Source organism: Acanthopagrus latus, chromosome 16 (genome assembly GCF_904848185.1).
Source record: "Acanthopagrus latus isolate v.2019 chromosome 16, fAcaLat1.1, whole genome shotgun sequence".
Taxonomy (NCBI): Eukaryota; Metazoa; Chordata; class Actinopteri; order Spariformes; family Sparidae; genus Acanthopagrus; species Acanthopagrus latus.
In genome coordinates, this window is record NC_051054.1 from 10,150,257 (window position 1) to 10,169,339 (window position 19,083).

Sequence of the window (19,083 nt, forward strand, 5' to 3'; positions counted from 1 at the left end):
GCCCTAAACCATTCAGTGCCTCATAAAATCTGCTGAAGAAGTTTTTCCAAATCCTGCCGAGACATAACTCCTTATATCCTTGATATATTCTTAAGGTGACAGCAGGTGAGCAGCTGACTCTGTAATTGTTTTAGTGTGGCTGCTGAAATTCAGGTCTGAATCCATGATCACATCAAAATTTCTGTCTTGGTTAGTAGTTTTTTCAACATTACAGAAACTGCAGAAACTGTTAGTACAGTGTGTAAAGACAGAAAGAGGCTGGGGACTTAACTGTGGCTGCCCAGGAGCCCCTCAAAATGACTGTGCATGTCAATATAAAGAACAATTAAAGCATACCAATGACATTACATTTAACATCAAACAAACCTCTATGTAGAAGAGGCAATTCATTTTCATCACTCGGGCTAAAAGCCCCAATCGTGACTCACTGAAGACACAGACACTTGTTTAATCAGGGGTCTGACTGTCTGTAGATTAATTAGAGCTGTTAATTAATTGTTTAATGTAGAAGTTAAAAAGAAAAGAAAAAAGTTTTGGTTCCAATTTAGGGAACTTTTCAGCTGCTGTTGTGACGACTTCAGTATTTAATGTCATTAATGCTTACATGTGTGTTGCACTTCTTGAATAATTTCCTTGAAACACTGAAACGGAGAGAGGACCAGCATGCGGGAGAACATTCAGTAGTTGTGCATTTTACCAAACATGATGCTTATTTTCGCTGTGTAGTGCAGCATGGAGCTGATGGCCTGTCGCCACATAATGTGCACCTGAATCAGCACAGAGATAAAGTGTAATAAGTATGTTGATGTATTTTATCATTTACTTTCATATTAATGTACCAATTTTTCATATTCTGTTGAAATAACCGCATGTAGATTTAGTTTATTTTCTTTTACTCTGTTTAACAGAAGAGCTACCACTACAGTTGATCATGTATTGTCATTAATGCACTTTCAGTCAAATAGTTTGGTTTCATGTATTCTTTAAGCTGAATTACTGCATTTGATACAGCTTTAGTCAGCTGAAGATTTTGGTTACTTTATGTGACTGGTTAATGCATTTCAGCGAGGGATATTAACCAAGATAGGTGGAATCAATTGAGTTTTGACGAATAAGATATGAATTGATGTGAGACTCTTTGTGTTTTGTTTGTCTAGAAAAGTCTTTGTTAAATGTAAACCAATTGAACACTCTAAAACCATTTAATATGACTCTCCCTTTTGAAGAGTATTCAGAGAAATAAAGATCCCGTAAAATAGTTTGTGTCCTGTGCTATACTAATTTCACCAGGCTACACCAAGGATAGTGAGAAACTGATTTTGCCTCAAGATGTTCGTCATGACCTCTGCAGCACTCCCACTGACACAGAAACCCGCCCCTTTCAGGGAACTTCACTTTACTGACACTGACACATTCACACTGATCACATCTTGAGACATATTAGAAGGGAGGAAGCAGTCTGGTGAGTTGACATTCTGTTATATTTGCTCTTTTTGTGCGACATGTCGGGAGGGAGGCAGATCAAACCATGCCCTGTTTTGAACTGTGAAGCTGATTAATGTGCTCAAACTTGAAATGTTTGGAAGGTTTTGATTAATTAGAAGGTTTAGGACACAGATAAAACGCTAGAGTCAATAACAACCGTTGTGGAATTTTGGCTCACTTGACCATTCAGGTCATTCATGTTGACTGAGAACCTTCATCAACACGTTGGTGTAGTTTATACAGACTTGGAAGGAGGAGCAAAATAACAGCACATCTGTGTACAAAATGAGTTTTCAAGTTAATCCTCCAGAGTCTCATCAATGTTCAGATGATATCTTCAGCCCAGAGAGTGTCCCTCCCATATTTGGTTATCTATTCGTCAACAAATTAGCTGGAAATTACCTCAGACCAAGTGAGGAATAGAAAGAAAATGTGTAGAAGACATTAAGTCTGCTACCATAGATGGTTTGCACAAACAATCAGCTTTGGTTTGTTTGGGATATTGTTCTGCTAAGTTTGCAAAGACCATGAGATATATAAAGTCATAGATCAGATGTCATTATACCCTCATCCTTATCTAACCCTCATACTTATCTGGCCTAATTTTTATACCGGGTACGTACGACATTTTGTCTTGAGAGGCCAGAGTCTTCTGAATCTTATAGTTTTTTCCCTTAACTACCTTACCCGCTAAGGTCATAATGTTCCTGAAATATTAAAGGACAAAATCATTTCAGCAGGTGTACCTAATATATTGGAAACAGAGAATATTCTTTCGACTCAACATGCTTTCCAAGACATTTCCCTGATGTGTTCTGTCTCCAACAGGCCAAAATGGGCTCAACTACAGGAGAAGCTGACATGTCAGGAACCTCTGGTGTGGACTCTGGAAGTAACTCGACCTTCCTGGATTCTGAATTTCGTTATGCCCTCTTTCCCGTCGCCTACAGTATCATCTTTGTCATTGGACTTGTTGAGAACATCTACATGCTGTATGTCCTGCGCTGCCTCCGCGAAACCAAGAATATGGGCGAAATCCGCATCTACATGAAAAACTTGACCATCGCTGATCTTCTATTTGTGCTCGCTCTTCCCTTGTGGATTGGCTATTACAGTCGCCGAGGTGATTGGGTCTACACAGACTTCATCTGCCGACTTAGTGGTTCGTTGTTCTTCATCAACACCTACTGCTCCGTCCTCTTCCTCGGAGCCATCAGCGTCAACCGGTACTGGGCTGTCACCCAGCCTCTGGATGCTGCCTCTTCGGACCACAGACGTCGTGGGATCATCGTGTGCGTCATCATCTGGGTGTTGACCGTGTCAATGGCTGTTCCATCCCTGATATCTCCAGGGACCAACCCTGACAAGAACTTCACTCGCTGTTTTGAGGGGTACCAGAATCAAACAGATTTAGAAAAGAAAAAAGTGGCTGCCCCTCATTTTGCAATAATTGGATTATTTTTTGTTGTCTTTTTCCTTGTCGTGGTGTGTAATTTCCTCATTGCTCGGGCATTACTTTCTCAAAGTCCCGGTCAGTCTATGATTATATCTAAAAAGTCCACCAGGACCACGTCTTCGACATCTAGAAGACCCAGAGGCGTGAAACGGAGGGCCCTGCAGATGTTGATAGCTGTGGTGGGGGTGTTTGTTCTGTGTTTCCTGCCCCACCACATCATTCAAGGCCCTTGGACACTGGCAGTGTTGCAGATCGAGGAGGGCTGGGGCCACGTAAAGTGGAGCGAGGAGACTCGTCAGGTGTTGAACGACGCGCATCAGCTCACTTTAGTTCTCATGGGCCTCAATTGCATTTTGGATCCAATAGTTTATTGTTTTGCCACAAGGAAGTTCAGAAGATTCATCATAGCCCACATTAAAAAGTTTGGAAAGGGAGAGGGCTGTTCACAGACGGCCAACACACAGCTGTCCATGGACAGCAGGAATCAGAGCCTGAGACCCCAGAACGAGGACCAACAGCACAAAATGGACTGATTTAAACAAGGTAGATATGTTAGTGTATGTGAAAGAGACAAGAGCACATACAGCATGATGTTGCACCTATAGCTGATTGTCTGTGTGGTGTTTGTAGCTACACCCTCAGAATCACTTTTTAATGTGGGCTTACACAAATATCTTGACATTCTATCTTGTGGTCTGAACCGCATCAGTCCTTTTGCACTTCCTGTGTGAGCCTGAGCTGAAAGGAGAAGTTTTGCAAGCAGAAGCACATTAACGAAACACATCTGGCTGAGAAATCAACTTGCGAGAGAACGAACACACTGTTTAGATAATCCACCAGACGCTGTTGTGCTCTACGCAAGGCACTAAAAACAGAAAACATATATTTAGAGTATTTACAGACCAGTTGTCGATGACTGTCTCCATCAGATACGTGACACGTTTGGCTTTGCCTAGGCATGTTTTATCTGGTTTTGTAAGACCAGGGAATATACATAATAAAGCTTGAGCTACATTTCCCCTCTGGCGTCCAATATTGTGACATACTGTAAAATTATCCCATGATTCACTGTGACAAGGAAAGCTAACGCTTATCATTATTATTCAGATTTCTGCTGTATTTACTGTGAGCCTACCTGCTGTTGCTGCATTTTTTGTTTTCTTATTATCAATGGCACAGTTTTTGTCATCTTGGGTTGTTCTTTGATCCGAAAGTGTGCTGTGTTGCTGGTTTGACTCCATACGTATTGAAATAAAAGTTTTATTTCTGTGTTCAATTTACAATATCGTTTCTGACAAATCAACACGTCAACAGTGGATGAAGTACTGAAAATTGTACAGATTTAATTAACATGCACAAACACAGAGAGAAGCGTTTCTTCCTGTTTAGCGAGAATAGTTTAACATGAGTACCACAGATCTGTGGGTTTTACCACAATCAGATATTTTGTCAAATTCGATGAAATCAAGCAGCTTTTGAGGTAATCCACACATAGACAAACTGTGAACACAAAAGATCATCCATCAGGTTAAAGGCATTGTTGAGCTCAATATGCAGATATAACCACCGTGTCTTCTTCCTCTTGTTATTGCACTTCTCCACCCTTCCTTCCTTCCTTGCCCCCTGTTCATGACAGACTTGAGTACACATTGTCCGTAGTCATATTGGTGAGGTCCAGATCAGTGTAGGCTTGGTTGGTGCTTGTGTAATTCATGTACACATCTCCGTCACCATCAGCCGGTGGAACAACTCCCCTGGTGAGCAGAAAAATGTGACTGAACCGTTAATATACACTTCCTTTGGATTCACATCATCATAAATCTAATTTATTTTCTGTAGAAATATTTACTTTGGTGACTTTTCAGGTCCGGGCAAACCTATAACAAAAAAAAAAAAATCAAAAACAAGAATTTTAAAATCACCTACAGAACATGTGCTTAAAATTAAAACAGGAAATGCATTGTGTTTTTTTACCTTTAGCCACAGTGGTGGACGTGGGCTGTGGGTCGGCAAGTCTTTTCCAGCCCAGCCAAAAGAGAATTAGAAAGTCGATGATCAAGGCCAGGAAAGAGAGAACGAAGGCAGCGATTCCTAAATTTTCACCGACTATTATAAGTCGGGGGAAACAATACAGAGTTGCAAGAAAAAGGCTTTAACTAACAAAATGTAAAAAAAAAATAAAAAAATGATATTCTATCTGTGTGCATGGCGAACAGAAACTACAGACTACATAAGCATACTAACGATTCATTAAAATATGTGCATATGTTCACTAACAAGTAACAAGAAATCTGCATAGGTGTGAATAATGGCACCATAAATATGTTTATAATAGGATGATATGATATTTCTAAGAACTTTATATATGTCACTGTTAAACCTTTACCAAGCTTTTCTGTGGAATTATTATGAGTTATACATATTCTATTATGCATTTATCAGCAGCTAACTTTGCCCCTTTGAACAATTAAATCATCATTTCATATTATTATTATTAATTTTCTGAAACAGAGTATAAACTCTTAGCAAGTTTCTTCAAAGTGCTTATAAATGTGTATAATCTCACAGTAAGCATGTTGATGATGCTATTATTAATACTTATGTAGTTTTATTAACACATCATAAAGTTAATATGGCCTTATTACCCTTTAAGCAACGGTTATTACAAGGACCATAAAGGGGCTCTGTGCTAGTTTATGTTAGCAGACTCCAGTTTTAAACTAATGGTAGCCACTGTTGCTTTCTGTCAGCGGAGCAGTGTGACGAGGAGCTTGAGAAAGATAATGCAGATAATGTAGCAGCATCCTTCGGACTGTCACGAAAAATCTTTCCTTAAAGAAATCTAACAGGGTTGTACAGAGAGACGGGTAAAGTCTCATTTTTCAATTACGTTAAAATCCACTCACATAAGGCCCCCCAAAAAGTCCTTTTTATTATAAATTGTTTGTTAAATTTGCAAACAATATGTTAAAGTGATTTAGAATCAACCAGGGGTTCACTGACAAGTTTAATTTTCAACTGTTAGATTCTCCAACCAGTATTGGAGTCGGGCCCAGTCAAATTTAAAGCAACAATCTGCATCTTTCCGGAGGAAAAAAGTCAATTGTAGAGTCTCCCCCCCTGAAGTTGTCAAATCCTAACACTCTGAGGTTGGCAATTGACCCAAACCATCAATCCAAAGCATCCTCGGAATTAATATCAATTAAAAATCAAGACTTTAAGATTCTCACTCTTACTCTCACTGTACAGACCTGCTAGGATTTCACTGTGCAGCAGTTTACATCGGACCACCAACCTGTTGCATGAATGGAGACGATGTAGACCTTGTGGTGCGGGCACTTGCTAATCTGAAATAATGGGCTCTCGGGGCAGCATTGGTAAATCCCGCTCTGCTGAGGCTCGGTGAGGGTCAGTTCACTACTGCTACCCTTTTGTACTTCTGTCCAGTTCATATTTTCTGAGCGTCGCCAGGTCCAAACCACATTGTCTGGCATGGTGAGCGCGCTGCAGGAAAGGATGACTTTTTGACCTGCTGCAACCGGGTAGTCTGGTGTGGCTGTCAGCTGCAGATGCGATAGTGGTACTGGGAACGAATGGAGGATGATGGGTAGAGAAGAGACAGTAGATATGAAACAGTTACAGAAGCAAGATATTGCTATCGCACTTCAGCCATGCTAGCGGCGATTATCTAGGGATGATTGTGGGTTAGCCCGCCACCACATTGGTCCGGACTGAAATATCTCAGCAGCTTTCAGATAGATAGCCATGATATCAAGCACAGACATTCATGGTGCTGAGAGAATGGATCTCAAAGACTTTTCAAAGGTTATCCTGCAACATTTCATCAAAATGTTCACTCTCCAGTGAAATATCAATGTTATTGGACTGATTTAGAACTGACCACCATTAAAGCATGATTTCCTGAAAAAACAATGTTGAAATTATTAAAAACTGGTAGCCATTTTGTAAACCTATATAGTGTTCCTGTTACATACAAACTCAAAAGACTGCTCTGCAGGTTGCAGTGTACATCCTTACAGGGTTACCAGTGTCTGTAACTTTTCGTTTCATTTGATTAGAACTAATCACATTCTGTATTACCTTCTGTAGTTGGAGCGGTAGTAGTCTCCCTGGTAGTGGTAGCAGTAGCACTGTAGGTTACAGGTGACAGTGTAGTCCATGGCTCCGTTGCTTGTGCAACTAGAGGCAGAAAAAAAAAAGTATCTGAAAGCTATATTCTGTTATCACATTCACTAATATAAAGGTCCTTACCTGTGCTCTTGCACAAAAAGAGCAGGACATAAAAGCCAGTGAGCAGCATGTTGTTTTCTTTAGAGGAGCAAAAGAAAAAATCGCCACTCTCACTCCAGGCAAACAGGTGCAACTATGAATGGTGGGCTATAACAAAAAGCACAGGTGAGAATGGAGGAACTGAGAGGAAGGGAAGTTTTAAGTTCCTTTTTCCAAAATAGCCAACAACAAACACTGTGCAGCAGTGTTTAATTAAATTCCCCATTTTTTTTTTTATACAAGGCACACAGCAGAATGCAATGTGTCTGTATATTTGAAATCTTGGTTATTGTCGGGAAAAAAGGAGTACATGAAAGCAAAGAGCCCCAGCTAACCAAAGGATAATTAATGACAGTAATAGAAAAACACATTAGCACAAAGAGATTCGTAATTAAACCTAATCTCACCCATGAAAGCCTTCAGTCTGTAACATTTAAAACCCGTCAATCAATTTATGACCCGTGGGGGGGGGGCAGTTAACCAGACTCCACAGAACTTTTAATGGTTTTTCAAATTTCAGAGCTGGCGGGCGAGTCTATCAGACTCTCAGCACACTTGGTTTGGAACATTTCATATCTCCGTCAGTGGTCACCTTCAGGCTCCGGCTGTGATGACAGCTAAGATTGTCGCTGTCGGACAGTTTGACACCAGACCTCTCACCTGAGGCAAACACTCACCGGCAGCCAGAGCAGGTCAGGAGGAAGCATGTGGGTTTTATACAGGCCTGCAAAAATAGCGCACAGAAATCAAAAGGCCGACAAAGCAGCGTGTTTTAAGTCCTTGGCTGAATACATTTGCATTATTTTGTTCGGTGCTCCTGTAACGTCTGCACCTTTACATTCTTTATCATCAGCAGTCTCTCTAAAGATGACTTTTTTTGTTTTCTACTAAAGAAAGCCAACAAAAGACAGCCGTCAGATGGCCTAATTTGCTGTAGATGTGGACTCAGCGACACTACCTCATGCTCACAGTGTTTGACTCCATGCGTATGTTACAGTGCGCATCGCTTCTGCAACACAAGTTCCTGAAATGCAGGCCGAAGTTTCTCTTGCTTCATAAAACTGTTGTACAAACAAAGCTGCACTAAGGAAGCAGGGAGCAGCTTCCTGATATGAAGAACTGAAAGTACCGCATTTGTAATACCTCCATGTAAATATAACAAAAATTTCTTGATTTCAAGACAAATAGTGTGTTCGACCTCTTAAGTCTCCCTTAGAAAAAAAAGTGAAGTGTAAAATGGAAAGGCTCGAGTGAACTTCCTCTGAATTTAAACTCAGCACAGTACTTTTCCACAGAGATGTATCCTCGTGTCAGGAGTTGCCTCACAGCCTTCTTATAGTTTAACCATCTATATTATGTTTTACAAAAAAATCTGCATCCACTCATACGTTAACTCACCATGAGTCATGCGGTAGTTATGCAAGCGTTTTGTGCGTCACTGCCCAAAAGAAGGAATCCTCTTTGTGTTGCTTTGGAATTTTTTGTGAGTTTGTGTCCAATCAATTCAGCTTTAGTGCAAACGTGCCGATACTGCCATTATTATTGTTATTGCGGAGTTTTACACAGTGTTTTTAAAAGTACTTGAAAGATGTACTTGACGATAAACTGAAGCAAAGAATAATAGTAAAGATATCCTGGTAAAATATTACTTACACTAAAGTGACAGGCACCCTTACGTATAGGACTTGAGTTAAAGTATCTGACATGAAATGAACTTTAGTATGAGAAGCACAAGCAGAAGTAAATGAAACATACGTGTGTAAACTGTGTACTTTACGCGGGCGTTATTTGCGTCGATGTTATCGACAGGGCCACTTCTCACATCCGTACTGTATGATCAGCATGTCTCTGATTATCAGATAAGTCAGATGTTTTTTTTTTTTTTTTTTTTTTATCTGATTGTGGAAATAAATCTGCTGCTTTTTTTTTCTCATGTAGCATACAATCTGCACAGTAACTATGAACTGCAGTTAAAGTACACATACCTCTAAGTTGTTCTGAAATGCGTCACTTGACTAAATGTACTCACATCACTGGTTTAAGACCATGGCCGTTCTTTGTTTCGCCCCTACTTAAACGGCACATATCATGGGTAATGTCTTTAGTTCCCATGCAGGAAATACTAAAAAAGAAGAAAAGGCAGACAGATGAGCAACTTGGTTTCATTTCCACACATTCATTTTGAAACTTTGATGTTGTTGGTCGTTCTGGGTGACATGTTCACCACTTGCTGTTTCACCCTTACGTTATAACCCTAACCCACCCTACTTCCTGGAAGTGTGTTTTTCTTCTATGTAAAAGAGAGACAGTGTTGGTGTTTTTCCACTCACACTGAGCCCAGTGACTCTTCTCTATTTTGCTCCAAATGTTGCTGGCATAATAAATAAATAAATATCTGCAAAAAAAAGCAAGGGTTCATCTTCATTTTTCTGTGTTTTCTCTGAGATCTGTGTCAACTCAGCTTTATTTAACACAGACGTGCCGTTATTGGCAGTTTAAAACAATGATTCTTTATTTTTTGGCGCTGAATGAACACCAACATTCTGAATTTGCACTGCAATCACGCCTTTAGTTAACACATGAAGTTAAAAGACTGAACACGTCCACAACCTGGTTTCATTTCCACATGGTCACTGTGAAAGCTTGAAAAAGACACGATGAAGAAATGATGGAAGATTCGACGACATTTCTGAACGGCTAAAGACTGAATGCTCTACAGTGGCACCAACTGTGGATGCCAATTGTGCTGAGCAATTGCGATTTCTCACGGTGAGTATACTGTGAGCCGCACTTGCTGATATTATCTGCAGCCCTACTTCCTCTGATGTGTTTGTCTTCTATAGTAGAACAGAGATACTGTTAGAGAGTGTGTCGCCACATGCCCTGCACCCGTTGGTGACTTCCTCTTAATGAAGTTGTGTACACCAGGGGGGACAGAGGAACCATCGTCTCCCCGAGAGAGGAAGATAGATGGTGATACCGCATAATTATCTATGTCGGTGCTAGTGAGTGTATGCACATGTGTGTGTGTGTGTGTGTCTTTTCCCCAAGTCATTATTCTTCATTATTCTTCTATTATTCATTACTCATTCATTACTCCGTCTGTACCGCTGGCTACAGTCATGCCTGTTGGTTTGCACTGCAGACACCACTGTGGCCCTCCTGCCAGTAGACGACAGGAGAATAATGAGATGAACCATGTGTGATGCGTGCATGTGAATACACACACGTGTTATGTTGTCCCACATGCTTGTGCAAATAACACATCTTATGTTGTACTTTGACTACCTCGACGGATATTGACCGCATCGATCTCCAGGGGGGAGCGTGCGCTTAAGTGACTGACGAGGCTGATTTGGTACCAGCGGACAGCGTGGAACAGAAACAGACAATTATCCTTTGGTAGATAATGTCAAACAAAAACACATGAATCTATATACGCCTCCACCCACCTTGAATATCATTAGGGAGGAAAATAGCTGGGAGAGCCAACTGTGTACAAACTGAAGAAATACATTACAAATAAATAAATAAATAAACAGATGTGATTGGATTATGGATCAATGCAGTCCCTGCGAAAAGCAGATGTCTGACAGGGTTTTTTATTTATCTATTTTTATATTTCTTTAAATTTTACAGAGAGCCAAGGTTTGTATTATCTCTACATCAGTGTTCGTTTGGAGGTCTGATGGAGGATTTATTGTTTTTTTTTTGGGGGGGGGGGGACTCTTGGTGAACAGCAGGCACTGATGTCACACATGACAATAAAAGGCTATTGATCAATGCTAAAATGTAACAGGAGCAAAAGTCAGACACATTCTGTCAATTGCACAACAGTATCAGTTGCTTATTAGTCACCCAGCAATTATTGAGCAACATTAGTGTTTACGGGGGGTTGTGTCTCTGTCCATCTGATTAATGCAAGTCATATGTTTCACTCTGATTTAGCTCAGTTATCTGTCATACACTAACAAACAAGAGAAGTACATGTGAGGTTATAGTTAAACATAATCTGCTGATAAATGTATACTTAGTTAACTCAACACAATAACCAGGACGCCATTCAATAAATCAAAGCGACGTGGTGGACTGGCAGCACAGGATGGGTTCCAAAGCTTCCAGCTGCCTCTAAATTCCTTGATGATGTCTCAGTTCAGCAATCAAGGGGCCGACAACACTGAAACAAATAGACAGCACAACAACAACAACAACAGAGGCGGGGGGCGTCACACTACCAACCCCCGAGGGAAATATCCGGCTCTTTAGTTGCTCCGCGTTCACCGGCCTCGCCCCCAACTGTGTCTGTCTGCTGTTTGGCGCTGAGCAGAGAGCATACAGTGCATGAGTGGTGGGAGTGAAACACAAAAAAGGCGAGTCAGCTATAGAACAAACTGAAACGCAATATAAAACTGTAAAGTCAGAGGGAATTGCATGTTATAATTTTCTGGATTTGGTGGCTGGAGCTGGAGTTGGGGGGGCGCTGCACAGGACAGGTTTGAGAAGTAGCACTGAGTGAAATTGTTTATGTGACAGTAAAATGATGTGAGGAAAAAAAAAAGGTTGGGACCCTGAATGTTTATTTCACACATCTGAAAAACAGGTGTGAACAAGTGTGAAATGTACCGTCTTCCTGCTAGTTGTTCCATTTTCCCACACAGCTACAGGCCCCAAAGTCTGTTCTCTCCTTCTCGGTGTTGAGTTTGAACCCAACACATACAGTTGTCGACCACCGGGTGGCGCTCAGTACTCACACTTTCCAGCCCCTTTTATTTTGTTCATGCATCAAAGCCTCAGACTGTACAGTAGCCTTCATTTCAGGCTTTTTTTCTTTTTTTTTTTCCCGGCTGTGAACCCCGGTCGACAGTCTGAAATCCGAGCTGCTTGATATGAGTTGCTCAAAGGTCATGTTCCTATTAACTGTATAACGAAGAGAAAAAAAAAAAGAAAAAAAAAAAAAGAAAAAATCCATCAGGCAGGTTTTTCAGCGCAGTGGAAGATTGGAAATTGTCACTTAAAAAGCAGACATTTGTGGTTTGGTTTTAAGGGTGGTGACATCGTTCAGATTACGTTAGTGTCGGTTTGGTTTGACGTTACGTAACAGATCTCGGTGTAACAGCGGGCTGCTTTCTGGAGTATAGGTTAATTTCCTTCAAATTAATTTGTGCTTTTGTCAACAGCACAACCAGGCAGTCCCTAGCTCAGGGGTGTTCTTTTCTTTTTTTTTTTTTTACACTTGAATTGCTGCTTGCCTCCTCTTGTGCACTCTGAACATTAGCCCTGTGGGGGGTTTACAGTCACTTTGTTGGGAGGAAGATACATGATTGTGTTGTTGAGTGGAGAAAGCTCGAGATTCAGTCAGAGATTTCCTCTTGGAGACAGTTTTTCTTGATGACCCAAATGAAATATGAAGGCATTGTGTTTGTGTGTGTGTGCATGTGTGTGTGCGGGCAAGGAAGACGAAGGAGTGCGCTCATCCCTGCATCATTTTTTGATGGATAAGTTTCCTCCCTCCTCTCGTCACGCGTTGGTTGTCACGGGGATGACGAGTGGCTTCCTTCTGCTTTTCTGGCGGGCGGTGGGATGTGACAGTCGTACGGGCAGCTGCCAGCGTGCGTCTCACTGCTCTCCCTCCTACAGACTCTCCCCCCACTGCCTTGATTACCCCCCTTCCGGTTCAAATGATAAACTCCTCACTCATTGTATGTTTTTACCAGTCGTCTCCTCTCCGATCCACAACAAGGCTTTTTAGTCTATGAATATCATCCACCCCCCCACCCCCCCCCATCTCCCTCGGCTGACCCGCGCGCTGCTTCAGAAATAATAACAGCTCAGAGAACAGCAACAGCAGTGACAAGTGCTATTACAACGCCATGCAACACAACAACAGAGGACAGACAGCACTCAACTCCAGATGGGCGCTTCCTGTGCCAGGCAGGAAATGGCGCTGAGCTCCCTCGCCATCATATTTCATTTTAGCAGAGAACAGAGATGATCATCACTTCATCTCCGGCACATCCATCCCCCAACGGATGAGCTGTAAATTCATTTCAGTCCTTTTTCGTTCTCATTCTCCGTGCGGGTCCCACTCGGGCTGTTGTCATCATTGGCCGAGAAACACTGGGCATTCAGACCCCAGTATTCTGCCTCGGAGCCTCCTGTCATGCTGCTGTAGCGTCTCTCGGGCCGGAACAGAGATCATTCTATAGTGGCTGACCACACACAGATGCGCGCATCTGCGTGGCATGCGTCCTAATTGGCAAACAAACACACTTAAACGTACATGTATAGAGCACAAACGCTCGGTTATCATCCCGACATGTAAACCAACATTAAAGTTGAGTTGAGTTAAAAACGTGCCAAGCGTGGGTCAATACAGCACCAACAATGTACTGAGTTAACTTTAGTTGTTGCAATCAGTGTGTGAGCTCACGATTACTCATTTACTTCCCTTTCCTACAGGATGTTTAATAGTCCACACCAACAGAAGCTCCTCCATCCCGCCGGAAACACTGCTCCTGAAACGCCTCGTAGGTAGTATCGCCTTTAATTCAGTGACTTTGGGGCATCACACTACCTCACCATGTCACACATTTGCAAAATCCATTCCTTCAGCATCTAGTTTGGCATCTAAGAATTGAATTAGCACAGCTGCTCCATTGTTGTTAGCGGTTCTGGCTCAGGCATGTGTGAGCAGACCAATCATGGGCGACAGGAGGGGGGCCTTAAAGAGACAGGAGCTGAACCAGAGCGTTTCAGAGAGAGAGAGGGAATACAGTGATACAGCACTGGACAGCATGAGATCAGTGATGTTGTTTTTAATCGTTAAGTATGTACACCTATTCTAGCAGTAACCCAAAATAAAATTATGAACCTGAAAATGAGCATAACACGTCTCCTTTAAAATGACCACAAATGTATTGTATTGTGATACAGAGTGTGTTTTAACTGGTTGCAAGATGGATGGTTACTAGATGGCTGCAAGCTGAAACTAACCAATGATTGAGTTGGTCCTGACCAAAACTGTTCAAGTTTTAACTCACGAATTTTTAGTGGAAACTTTCAAGTAATATTGGCATTTTTGTGCCATTTCCCCTTTCTTAGGTAGGCTGAAGTATGATGCAAACAAGAAAATGGTGTGGCAAGACCAGAGAGAGAGACGGGGTTTTCACATGCAGCATGGCCTCAAATGAAATAAGGAAAATTCCATCAAATTATGTGATGCAAAACCTGAGAGCATTTCTTAACAGTTGTCATGCTGGTGGTGGAAATATGTCATATCAACCAAAAACAGAGCCAAAATTCAAGCAGAGTCTGTACGATTTGATCCAGATAGACCAATACTACAAACCACAAACTCTCCTCAAAGAGCTTCGGCCTCTGCACAAACCTGTCATCATTTCAGATAAGTTTAAACTCCTCCGATAAAATGAATGAACTCAGGAGGACAAACAGAGAGATCCATCTTCCTGGACAGACAGACAGACAATATATGTCATATTTATGGAATAGACAGAAGTAACATCAAGCAAAAGAAGAACAGTTTGTAAAAGAGTAAAAACACACACATTTAATTGGTTAAACATGTTTGTTTGCGTGTGTGAGTGCATGCAGTGTGTGTATGTTTGACTGCACTACCCCTGTGCTGCACGGTGCATATGATGTGCTCAGTTCTGCTGTGTAGGCCCTGTGTTGAACAGATGTCGCGGACGCTGATACTGTCCCTGCGCTGAGCGGGAACAAATTACAGGCCGATACACACACACACACACACACACACACACACACGCTAGAACACATGCACACACATAGACACACAAACACACACGCATGCTGCAAATATAACCTTCAGATTACAGATGGCCCCTATCAGAGGCTGCCGGCTGGATTTGTAAGATGTAAATACTGAGGGGGTAATCCAGCGTGGGGCAGAAAGGGGTTATAGCATGAGGCAGGATGGGCACCAGATGGCAGATGTGTGTGTGTGTGTGTGTGTGTGTGTATGTGCGTGTGTTCGAGGGGATGTTAAGCATGCTGAGGCACTGACATTGGGATTACGGTAGTCTGTTTCTGATGTGCCACAGATGGACCTGAAGTGTTTTGTTCTCGTCACTAAATGCAGGTGGATAATGGCCCTCGACATGAAACATCCCCGATCCTCATTTCACCTCCTCTTCGCCCACGCTGCACAGACGCAGAGGGTTGCGAACTTCCATTTTTTGGTTAGTGGGGGCATGAAGCGACCTTGAGTAGTGTGCTAACGGTAAGCTAACTAAGAGAGCGCGCGCTTTGACTTTCCAACCTTGATTTCCCCGTGGTGTGTGGTGAGTGATATCAGACAGACATGGAGGGAGCGACAAAGAGAGAAACAAAAAAATGGGAAACGGCGTTGTCATACGAATGAGGCCTCGATTCATTCTTTGACTCGCAGAGGTCACAAGCCAATCGAGCCGGCGCGCCGTGATACGGGGCGCCATCCAGGGGAACGTTTTCTCCCATGCACATCCTTTTCCCCCCCATTTCACCTCCTCCCCTCCTTCCTCCCCTTCTTCCGTCTCTTACATCCTTTTTGTCCTTGCCATAATTTCATCTCTTTGCACGTCATTAGCAAGCTGGCGCCTAATGAATTTCTTATCTCTCCGAATTCAGTGGCTGTTGTGATAACGTTTATTGTGTTCAGTTTTGCCATTCCCCACATCGGAGGCAGAGCGTGTGTGTGTGTGTGTGTGTGTGTATGTGAAAGAGATGGGGAAAGAAACAGAAACAGTGAGATAGGCAAATATTTCTAAAGAAAGACAGAAACGGACACAAAGGCGGCTCCTGCCAGCGGTGGCATTTCAGTTTTGTGTCGCAATATTTAAGTCTAAAATGTGAGCGTAAAATGAACGAATGAGGAGCTGGCTCTCTGTGAAAAGAGACCTCGGCTGCAAAAAAAGAAAGCCATGGATTAGAAACTGATACAGCGAGGGGATTTGAGAGGAGGAAGAAGAAGAAGAAGAAGCTGAGAGACGATTAAGACAAGAGGAGAAATAAGTATGGGGAGGCAGATCGAAGGACAGAGCAGTGGCAGATGGAAGAGTTCTGGTCTGTTACTAATGTTCCTCGGAAGAATTAAAGTCCAGGAAGAGGTGAGCTCACACACACACACGCGTGCACGCTGTCAGCCCGGTATAGGTGTTAGCGAGGGCCCCTGTAAACATCCGCGACCCCGCGCTGACTCTCCCTCGGCAGCAGTTAGTGACTTAGTGACCCGCGCAACCCCTCGCACGCCGGCGACGGCCTCGCAGCGGCGCACGGTCGATCCCAAGTGTCACCTCGCTAAATGTGGCCGCGCACACAGCCACTGGATGCCGAGCGCCGCTAAGCACATTCTTCTGACACCTTTTTACTGATAGCAGGGCACATGTGGGGTGTGATGTGCAGAGCAGAGTGGTAGAGGAGCAGAGGGAGAGCTAATAGCCGCCGTGTCACACTGTCAGCATTAGTGTAATGCGGTGTCAAAACAGGGCCTCATTGAGCACTTGAGCTGTATTTTAATGCACACTGGGACAGTGGCGCTGTTCCTGCCCCAGGAATGCGATTTCCCGCGCTGGAATGTTACGCTTCATGTAACGTTTTGAATGCGGCCAGTCATCCGCGGATGTAAATAAAGGTAATCGCACATTTTTTTTTACCCGCAGAGCACGGTCGTTACACATTTAACGGCTGGAAAAAGAAATCTCATCGAGAGTGGAATAATTCAAGTAACTAGCAGCCTCGGCTTTGCCCCTTCACGTCATAAGGAAAGTCGGCTCCCTTTGAAAATAGCATCGTTAGCATTTTCTTGTGTAGCGGCCTGGCGTGGACGTGGTGCATCAGAGTGAAGAGACAGCGGAACACCCTTAATCTGATTCCTTCTGTTCCTCACAGTTTCTGCCACAACTACTCGCAACAATACAAGATACTTTTTCCTCTCCAGCATGCATGCCACCATTTCTTTCGCAGTTTACCCATACTGTGTCGGCAGCTTCTGCTGTCTGAAACTACCAGCCCTACAACAATGGCAGATTAGCCTCTGAAAATACCTCGAAAGCACACTAAATCATTCCCTAATACTTCAAGGCTCAAGAGTTATATCACCAGTTCTTTAGCGTGTGAGTGTCAAACAAATTGGGCTGTTCTGCTCCGGCCTCCTCGGATGAGGGACAGAAGGAATGCGCAACTCCTCGATCGATACGCTGAGGGCGAAATGGCAACGAGTGTGGAGGTAAGTGACACTTAACCACATGTGCATAAATCTCTCCTGGGGTGAAGGTCAGAGAGAGAGGCTGTGCTTGAAAATTATTCAACCAAAGTTCAGACTGCGAGGAAAGAAACCGGGACTTTTTTTTGAAGCCAATATCCATCTAGCTGCGGGGATTCATTTGCAGACGCTGAAACAAACAAGTTACGGCGAGTCATCGGCTTGAAATGAGCACTTTTCTGTGTCTTCTCCTGTGTGCATATAAACACGGGCCTGTCAGTCATCCTGTTTGCAATCCTCAGTTTCTCAGTACAGATTCTGAACTCCTCCTCGTTGTCATATGTCGTTCATTTCTGCTCCAGCAGCTCAGGCAGCCATTGTACAAGGGGTAGCTGGTCTACACAAGGACCCAGAAGCTACATTACACTCCCAGTCTCATCACAGCGCACGCCGCCAGGAAGCAGCCACCGTGTTGTTCGGCGCTGCAGCGCTTGCCAACTGTCCACATGTCCTGCGCAGGGCTGGAGTGGGCGCGGCCTGCGGAGAGACGCTTAACCGCCTCAGCAGGAACATCAGGAGCGCTACTTTGCTGGCTGTCCCCACACATATGGCCCTGTTTTTCATTTTTGGGTGTGCACGGTGGAGAGGAGAGGAGAATGGATGTGGGGAACGTGACGGGGAGACGGAGGCGCGACAGAAGGATAGGTGGAAACAGAGAGATGGCCAGTTGATGACAGAGAGAGAAGAGGGGTGACAGAGACGGAAAACCAGACGGGCACAAAATGAGTAATTGAGGGAGATAGAGAGAAAAGGGTTGAGAGGGTGTGAAATGCAAGAAGAGAGTTTAATTTGTTTTTTCGGCAGTGTCGTGCCGTCACAGAAATGTGTTTACCAGCCCCTACTTTGCCATTAGTGACACTCGGGCGCTCCTGTAGAAGAAACCAAATAGGTTCATAACTGCCTCATGTATCCTCCAAATGTCCCCATAGCTCTCCGTCTGTTGGACTGTGTCCGTCCGTATGTCTCCTCTCCTCACTTCATCCATCCCCCTCTCTGTCTCGCTCCGTCTCCCGTATCTTTTTTTTTCCTCCTCTTGTTCGTGTCTGTTCCCTCCTTGTGCTCAGTCTTTTCTCCAAGTTTTGAACCGCTGCCTGTTGTCGTGATAGAAGGCTGACCCAGAAGTGCCACTGTGCAACGAGGGGTGGAGGGACGGAGAGCATGCAAATGAGAGAGGGCAGGGTGGATATGGACACTGCGGTCCCATTGTAGGGCCTGTCGGTCTACCGAAGACTCATGGTAGCGTAGCCAGTTTTCTTCCCCTTGCCTCTCAGAAAACAAAACTAATCGAAATTTGAACGTTTCTACCAGCAGGTTGCACTTGAAATGCCGTCTTAGTGACAGCAGGAGCCTCTGCTTGCAGTTTTTTTGACACTGTACTTGCCAAAATGCTTACGACAGCGTGCTATTATACTCGAAATAATCTAACCCTAACCCTCATGTTCCCCGTCTCAGTTTAGCATGCTAACATTTGCTAATTAGCAGTAAACAACAAGTGCGGCTGATGGGGATGTCATTAGCTTTGCAGGTGTTCGGTCATAAACAAAGTCATTAGAATTCATCCTGAGGGGAACAT

At 43.3% G+C, this 19,083-nt stretch overlaps 2 protein-coding genes across 2 annotated transcripts; one reads left to right on the plus strand and one right to left on the minus strand.

Annotated features, from left to right (window-relative positions):
• Positions 1-1,390: 1,390 nt before the first annotated feature.
• LOC119034309 (platelet-activating factor receptor-like) lies at positions 1,391-4,217 on the plus strand. Its single transcript, XM_037125171.1, has 2 exons — positions 1,391-1,462; positions 2,314-4,217. Exon 2 carries the CDS (start codon positions 2,320-2,322, stop codon positions 3,472-3,474), a length of 1,155 nt encoding a protein of 384 aa, XP_036981066.1. The 5' UTR covers positions 1,391-1,462; positions 2,314-2,319; the 3' UTR covers positions 3,475-4,217.
• A 42-nt stretch (positions 4,218-4,259) lies between these two features.
• On the minus strand, positions 4,260-8,085 carry LOC119034314. Its single transcript, XM_037125179.1, has 6 exons — positions 7,214-8,085; positions 7,043-7,141; positions 6,237-6,524; positions 4,916-5,047; positions 4,791-4,818; positions 4,260-4,695 (listed from the first exon to the last, which is right to left on the minus strand). The coding sequence occupies exons 1-6, from the start codon at positions 7,260-7,262 to the stop codon at positions 4,569-4,571; spliced, it is 723 nt and encodes a 240-aa protein (XP_036981074.1). The 5' UTR covers positions 7,263-8,085; the 3' UTR covers positions 4,260-4,568.
• Positions 8,086-19,083: the final 10,998 nt, after the last annotated feature.

Coding starts and splice junctions, on each gene's coding strand:
- LOC119034314 (XM_037125179.1), bottom strand. CDS start 7,262: ATGCTGCTCACTGGCTTTTATGTCCTGCTCTTTTTGTGCAAGAGCACA. Junction 5,048..6,236: donor CGTCTCCATTCATGCAACAG/GTTGGTGGTCCG, acceptor GACTTATAATAG/TCGGTGAAAATTTAGGAATC. Junction 4,696..4,790: donor GGACCTGAAAAGTCACCAAA/GTAAATATTTCT, acceptor TCTGCTCACCAG/GGGAGTTGTTCCACCGGCTG.
- LOC119034309 (XM_037125171.1), top strand. CDS start 2,320: ATGGGCTCAACTACAGGAGAAGCTGACATGTCAGGAACCTCTGGTGTG.